The 6818-nt window shown below is 48.9% G+C and overlaps 2 protein-coding genes across 2 annotated transcripts in view; both read left to right on the top strand.

The window, feature by feature from the left end:
* Positions 1 to 6805, top strand: part of frem3 (Fras1 related extracellular matrix 3) — a 28036-nt gene extending 21231 nt beyond the window's left edge. Inside the window, exons 8-24 of the mRNA XM_084003018.1 lie at positions 1 to 190; positions 316 to 513; positions 602 to 766; positions 914 to 1096; positions 1180 to 1310; positions 1722 to 1880; positions 1962 to 2265; positions 2349 to 2480; positions 2571 to 2902; positions 3348 to 3540; positions 3633 to 3737; positions 4055 to 4182; positions 4275 to 4409; positions 4501 to 4627; positions 4734 to 4921; positions 5020 to 5166; positions 5257 to 6805. The exon at positions 1 to 190 is cut by the window's left edge and continues 20 nt beyond it. Coding sequence (XP_083859144.1) covers positions 1 to 190; positions 316 to 513; positions 602 to 766; positions 914 to 1096; positions 1180 to 1310; positions 1722 to 1880; positions 1962 to 2265; positions 2349 to 2480; positions 2571 to 2902; positions 3348 to 3540; positions 3633 to 3737; positions 4055 to 4182; positions 4275 to 4409; positions 4501 to 4627; positions 4734 to 4921; positions 5020 to 5166; positions 5257 to 5808 — 3369 coding nt within the window. The 3' untranslated portion in view covers positions 5809 to 6805. The remainder of the gene's footprint in view (positions 191 to 315; positions 514 to 601; positions 767 to 913; positions 1097 to 1179; positions 1311 to 1721; positions 1881 to 1961; positions 2266 to 2348; positions 2481 to 2570; positions 2903 to 3347; positions 3541 to 3632; positions 3738 to 4054; positions 4183 to 4274; positions 4410 to 4500; positions 4628 to 4733; positions 4922 to 5019; positions 5167 to 5256) is intronic.
* Positions 1 to 6818, top strand: part of gab1 (GRB2-associated binding protein 1) — a 194961-nt gene that overhangs the window by 120416 nt on the left and 67727 nt on the right. The window lies entirely within an intron of this gene.

Below are 6818 nucleotides of genomic sequence, written 5' to 3'. Positions count from 1 at the left end.
ATTAGCCGCAACCTGGACTTTGCTCCCGGAGTGACAATGCAGACATTCAGGGTGACCATCCTGGATGATCTGGGTCAGCCAGAGCTGGAGGGGCCGGAGACCTTTGACCTCGTCTTACGGATGCCTATGAACGCTGTGCTGGGAGAACCGAGCAAGACCACCATCACCATCAATGATACAGTCACCGATGGTGAGTATCACGCACACATAGAAATCTAATTATGTCTGTATGCACAAAGCCTACCATTACGTCATATTATATTCTATATGAGTCCAATTTTTTCTCTTGTAACGAGCCGACTACTGTCTTCGCAGTGCCGAAGGTTCAGTTTAAGGAAGGAAGCTACAAGCTGGATGAGTCTGACGGGGAGGTGACAGCCATCGTCTACCGCAGTGGCGACATCAGCCTCAGGTCCACGGTGCGCTGTTACACTCGCCAAGGCTCCGCTCAGGTCATGATGGACTACAGCGAGCGACCCAATACTGAAGCATCAGTCATCACCTTCCTGCCAGGTGAGACCTCCCGCTCCCTCTGGATCACTGTGTTTCTCTACGTCCAGCAGCGCTTATCTGAGTATGGTGACCCCCTTTTTCCCTCCAGGTGAGACTGAGAAGCCATGTGTGGTCAGTCTGATGGACGACTCCGTCCACGAAGAGGAGGAGGAGTTCCGCCTCGTCCTGGGAACTCCCAAGAGCAAGTCTCCGTACGGAGCTTCTATCGGGGAGCAGAAGGAAGTTCTGGTGACCGTCACAGATGACAAAGACAGTACGTACTTTACCTCCTAGAAACAACGTAATGACTGTAAGGAGATTAATACACAAACATACTTCATAAACCAAAGGAATGGCTGTAGATAGATCGATAGATATAATAATAATCATTTTGGTATTTCAAATTTTCTTCCTCCTCCAGAGCCCATCATCCGTTTTTCTGAGATCAAGTACAGTGTGCGTGAACCTCAGGTCAAAGGTGACATGGCTATAGTGAAAATCCCCATCCTGCGTGTTGGAGACACCTCAAAGCTCTCAGTGGTGAGAGTGCACACCAAGGACGGCTCTGCGACCTCCGGAGAGGACTACAACCCGCTGTCCGAGGGTAAGAACATGGCCTGCACGGCGCCTCTTCATATGAATTCATGTTTTTTAATCGACGCTCACTTCGCTGTCTCTGCGCCTCAGATGTTGAGTTCAAGGAGGGCGAGAAGGAGCACTTTGTGGAGATCGAGATCCTGTACGACGGTCAGAGGGAGATGAGAGAGGCCTTCACTGTACACATGAAGCCCGATGACAACATGGTGGCTGAGATACAGGTGATACACGGCAGCACGTACACAACCAAACAAATATAAACCGGTCCTGTATGTGCACACGTACAGTGCTGCATATCTACACATGCGCCCCCGTCATGTCAGCCTGTGTTAAAATAGCCAGGCAGCAGCTGGCATTGCTGTCAGCGCGCCTGAACCACAGAGTCTTATAAAAAGCTTTTCCCCTCTGGAATGAGATGCTGAGGGGAATGTCCCAGTAGACCCAAACAGTAGACAAACCTATAAACAGAACGGCCACATTCTACCGGTATACTCTACATCAGGCGTGTACCGCTCACTTCACAAATTCAGTTTGGTACCTCAATTTGAGGAAAGATAAGTTATACTTATAGACGTAAAGATTGGCAGATTTAAAGATTCTTAAGTTGACGATGCTTTTCCTCTTCTCGCCAGATGAACAAAGCCATTGTGTACATTGAGGAGATGGACAGTGTGGCGGATGTGACCTTCCCTGCCGTGCCCCAGGTGGTTTCCCTGCTCATGTATGATGACACAGCAAAAACTAAAGACAAGCCCCATCCGCCCAATGGATATCCCGTCGTGTGTGTGACGGTGAGTGCAATGCTTCTGCTGCTTTATTAGAGCCACACACACCTGCAGATTTCGTCAAATCAATCTTGTCTTCTCTCGCAGGCTTGCAACCCGAAGTACCACGACTTTGACAAAACCGGCTCCATATGCTCTGCGGAGAACATCAACGACACTCTGACTCAGTACCGCTGGTTGGTCAGCGCCCCCACCGGGTCAGACGGAGTGACCAGCCCCATGAGGGAGGTGGACACCAACACTTTCTTCACCAACACCAAGTCCATCACTTTGGATTCAATCTACTTCCAGTCCGGCTCCAGGGTTCAGTGTGCGGCGAGGGCCTTCAACGCTAACGGCGAGGCCGGTCTCGAGCTGTCCAGCCCCATCGTTGTGATGAGCAAGGAGGAGGGTGAGCGGAGCACTGATGGGACAGCCGCAGATGTAGACTCGGTATCGAGTTTGTTAGTTTAACTGACTCCTAACTCGTTTCAGGTATGTGTCAGCCTCGTGTCCAAGGCACTGTTGGAGCTGAACCTTTCTCTGCTAAGATCCGCTACACCGGCCCCGATGACCCCGACTTCCCCAACCTCATCAAACTCATTATCAACATGCCTCACATGGATGGTGAGCAGTAAACATTTAACTTGAACTTCATATTTTCGTAAATCTTGACAAAGACCCAGGAAATGAACAAGCTTTTCCCACCCTCGACAGGCATGTTACCCGTCATCTCCACCAGACCCCTGTCCAACTTCGAGCTCACCCTGAGCCCAGACGGCACGCGCGTCGGCAACCACCGCTGCTCCAACCTGCTGGATTTCAACGAGATCCAAACAGGCTACGGATTCATCACCGACGCCACAAAGAACCCCGAGATCATCGGCGAGACGTCGCCATACCAGTACAGCCCCATCATGCGCTCGACCATTTCTCTGCGCTTCTACAGGAACCTCAACTTGGAGGCCTGCCTCTGGGAGTTCACCAGCTACTACGACATGTCCGAGCTGCTCAACGACTGTGGAGGCTCCATAGGCACCGATGGACAGGTAGGACCCAGGACACACTACATACAGACAGTCAAAGATTCTTCTGGGTTCAGATAAAAAGAGGGAGAACACACAACCGGTTGGAAGTCAGAAAATGATAATTTACTAAAGAATGATTACAGGGGTCGAAGAAGAATTTGGTTTGACTAATTGTCTTGACGGTGAGAGGAAACTATTGCAGCTTATTAGCCGTGTTGCGCCATTCACATTTACGTCACCTCTTCTGTTGGAGTAAAAACAGCTCCAGAAAGAGGAACGCTTGCAGGGCAGATATGAGATAAGGGAGTGAACTTTGTGAACTACTTTGTCTCCTTAGGGACCCAGCTAACCAGCTAACGAACTGTAAATGACGCCACATACAGAAGTTGTCTGTAGTCACAGAACCATATATTTTGTGCCACACCCTGCGTTATCCTCAACAATGGCCGATATATCTCTTATGCAGGTGCTGAACCTGGTCCAGTCCTACGTCACCCTGCGCGTTCCTCTGTTCGTGTCCTACGTCTTCCACTCTCCGGTGGCCGTGGGAGGCTGGCAGCACTTTGACCTGCAGTCAGAGCTCAAACTCACCTTTGTGTACGACACAGCCATCCTGTGGCAGGACGGCATCGGCAGCCCACCTGAGGCCGAGCTGCAAGGTACGTCCCCTCGGACCGATGCTGCTCCCTGCTGGTGACTTGAGCTCCGTTTGTGAAGCGCTGTAAAAAACTCTGTCCTCTGTTTCTCACAGGGGCCATGTACCCGACAAGCATGCGTATAAACGAGGAGGGACGCCTGGTGGTCAACTTCAAGACAGAGGCTCGCTTCAGGGGACAGTTTGTTATGTCTCATGCAGGTAAGAAACACAATCATACCCTCAAATTAACCAGTGCGGCTGTTCTATACCCCGACCCTCCTCTTGGATTACCCTGTGGTCGAACTCCTCTCTTCATCTATTTTTGGAGATCCACATCGGGGGTCCTTTTCTGTGTGAAAGTGCCAGAGGTCGTTTCAGCAAATGTCAAAAATGACCCTTCAGCATTTAGGGTTAGAGAGCAAGTGGCGCAAACAATGTAGAAGGTCACTCTTAAAATAAAAAACACTGTTGCTAGTTGTAGTTTGGACCAAACGCAGACGTATGATTTATGACCGTCTACATGTTTGTTTTTCCAGGAACCAGCGTGTCATCCATGGTGATGTGTGCTGACCACCCCGGGCTGACATTCACGCTGGCCCTGGTCCGGACTGAGCCTACGTACAACCAGCCCATGCAGCAGTGGAGCTTTGTCTCGGACTTTGCTGTGAGTCAGTATGCAAACCCATCAGCTGTCGTGAACTAAACTCCATAGACACGTCTTTACGTTATTCCTGTGTTTCTGCACCCGACCTCTAGGTGCGAGACTACTCCGGCACCTACACGGTGAAGTTGATCGCATGCATTGCATCGCCCAATGGGGAGTTCACCATTCCTCCCGTCTGCCACCCGAGAGAGCCACTCACGTTTGACATGGACATTCGCTTCCAGCAGGTTAGCCGAGCAAAAATCCTCCAGCATTTCATTTTTCTCATTAAGACCCAGAATATGTCCTGTGTACAATAACTCTGGTTCTGTGCTCCAGGTGAGTGACCCGGTGGCAGCAGAGTTCAGCCTCAACACTCAGATGTTCCTGCTGTCCAAGAAGGAGACGTGGTTGTCCGACGGCTCCATGGGCTTCGGAGAAGGGACCGATACAGCTTTCTCAGATGGTACAACGCTGCTTCCTAGTGGATTTTAGTAAACATTACAGCTGAGGACCATTGTCCCTCTCCTGTGTTAGTCCCCACTTATCATTTCATCTGTACGTTGCTTCAGGCTCCAATATTTACGGCCGTGTGATGGTGGACCCGGTCCAGAACCTGGGCGACTCCTTCTCCTGCAGCATTGAGAAGGTCTTCCTCTGCACCGGAGCAGATGGTTACGTTCCCAAGTACAACCCCACCAACAAGGAGTACGGCTGCCTTGCAGACGCTCCCTCCCTGCTTTACAGATTCAAGATCCTGGTAAGACGCGATGAATCCACAGGGATAATAATTTAGGGAGTTGTGAATCCAAAAGATGTGAAGATAATTTCTGATTTAATGTGCGTGTTGTTCTGCAGGACAAGGCCCAGCCGGAGACTCAAGCTTCAGCATTTGGGGATGTTGCTTTTAAGGCCACGCTGGCTCAAGACACAGCTGGAGGTCTGCCTCTGGTTAGACAACCAGGATCAGATGGCTTCTCGCTCTCCTCGTCTCCACTTTTCCAGGTCTTTATAATTCTCTAAACACCATGTATTGATACGTTGCATGAACACATCCACATATAAGGAATAGACTCAAACGTGTTTCTTCTGCAGGTGGCTGCTGGTCGAGAATGGTTCATCCACACTATCTACACCGTCCGCTCCAGACAAAATGCCAACCGCAACATTGGCAAGCGCAGCGTGGAGTACCTGCAGCACAGCATGTCCTCCGTCGAGCAGCCCGAGAGCTCCAACCTGGCCCCCCACCGCCACCGGCGTGCCGCCCCTGCTATCTCCAACGCCGAGGACATCGGCGTCGATAACAACAGGGGCACCAACATCCAGCACATTGCTCTGGACCGAGCAGACCGCATGGTGGTCAGCCAGCGCCAGCCCTGGTCCCCTAACCGCGACGCCCTCCTGGAGCGACCCCTGCTGGAAAGCTCTGGCAGAGAACTGGCCGACTCCTCCACCCTGCCCATGTTAGTGGGCCTCGCAGGCCTGATTCTTCTGGTCTGCCTCATCGCCGTCGTCGTCGTTATGCTGCTGCGGCGCAAGAGGAGGGAAAAGAAGACCCAGTTCCCTCCTTACACCACCTCCTCTTCTACCGCCTACAGCCAAGGCCCAGCGGGGATGTGGGGCAGCACGGACAACTCTGAGGTCTAGATGTGGATCCACCTCAAACATCCGCCCCTTATTAAAGACTACGATAGTCTCCTCCACCATTGTGCCTTCAAAGCCCAACTCTTGTAGCACTGATAGAGCCCAATACAACCTGTGGACTTCACAATATGTCAGCGCTTGGGCCTACATGCAGAGAATGCACCCGTTTTCAGGGACTCGTTGATCTCTGATGATTGTTTCTTCTTGCAGTGTAGGTTTTTTTTGCATTTTTTGGATTCATGGATGTACCCGCCCCTCAGCGATTCACTTGCTTCATTAGTTGCAAAGTTGTAAAATATCCCGCTTAATCCAGTGTTTGCAATTGCATGAAAATTTAGTAAATACAATTATTTCAGAAAAGGCAAATCTGTTTGACTTTCATGAAAGAAAATAATTTTTTATGTTCCTTTTTCAAAATTAGTTTCCCAAGATTTTTTGTTTTTATTATTCACTGTTCATTATTTTGTTTTGTGGAGAGTAGAGCAAAATCGACTGAATGTTAGTTGAAGCTGACCTTTATGAATGATGTGATAAATGATTTTTAGTATTGGTATTTGACTGTTGCGCTTTAAAAAGCCTGCAGTATACCTGCCCACCTCCGAGTAACAATACCATTGTGGTTTAATTGAAAGGGATTGTAAATGTTTTGTTTTGTTTATTTTTTTACATTTTTTCAGGACAATGTGGCTGAAATCTGATGCAAAACTATCTGTGTACATATCAATGTAGGACTATGAAAAAAAAAAAAGAAAAGAAAAAAAAAGGTATTACTACACCCTGGTGAAACTTGAAAAATTGTGAACTATACGTCTTTCTGGTTTGTCAATCAAGTCCTGAAAAAATAAGTGCAGTATAAAAGTTTTAATTATTCTTCTACAGGTGACAGCATATTTTAATGTGCCAATTTTAGTAGACTTTTTGGTGTATTAATATTGTGTCCATTTCAAGAGTTTGGATGTATGTACACTTCAACTGCCAAATATAAATTTCCTTTTTTGAACCAGTGTCTTATT

The sequence above is a fragment of the Eutrigla gurnardus genome, assembly GCF_963514095.1.
Source record: "Eutrigla gurnardus genome assembly, chromosome: 3".
NCBI lineage: Eukaryota > Metazoa > Chordata > Actinopteri > Perciformes > Triglidae > Eutrigla > Eutrigla gurnardus.
This window is presented reverse-complemented; position numbering and strand designations above follow the sequence as displayed.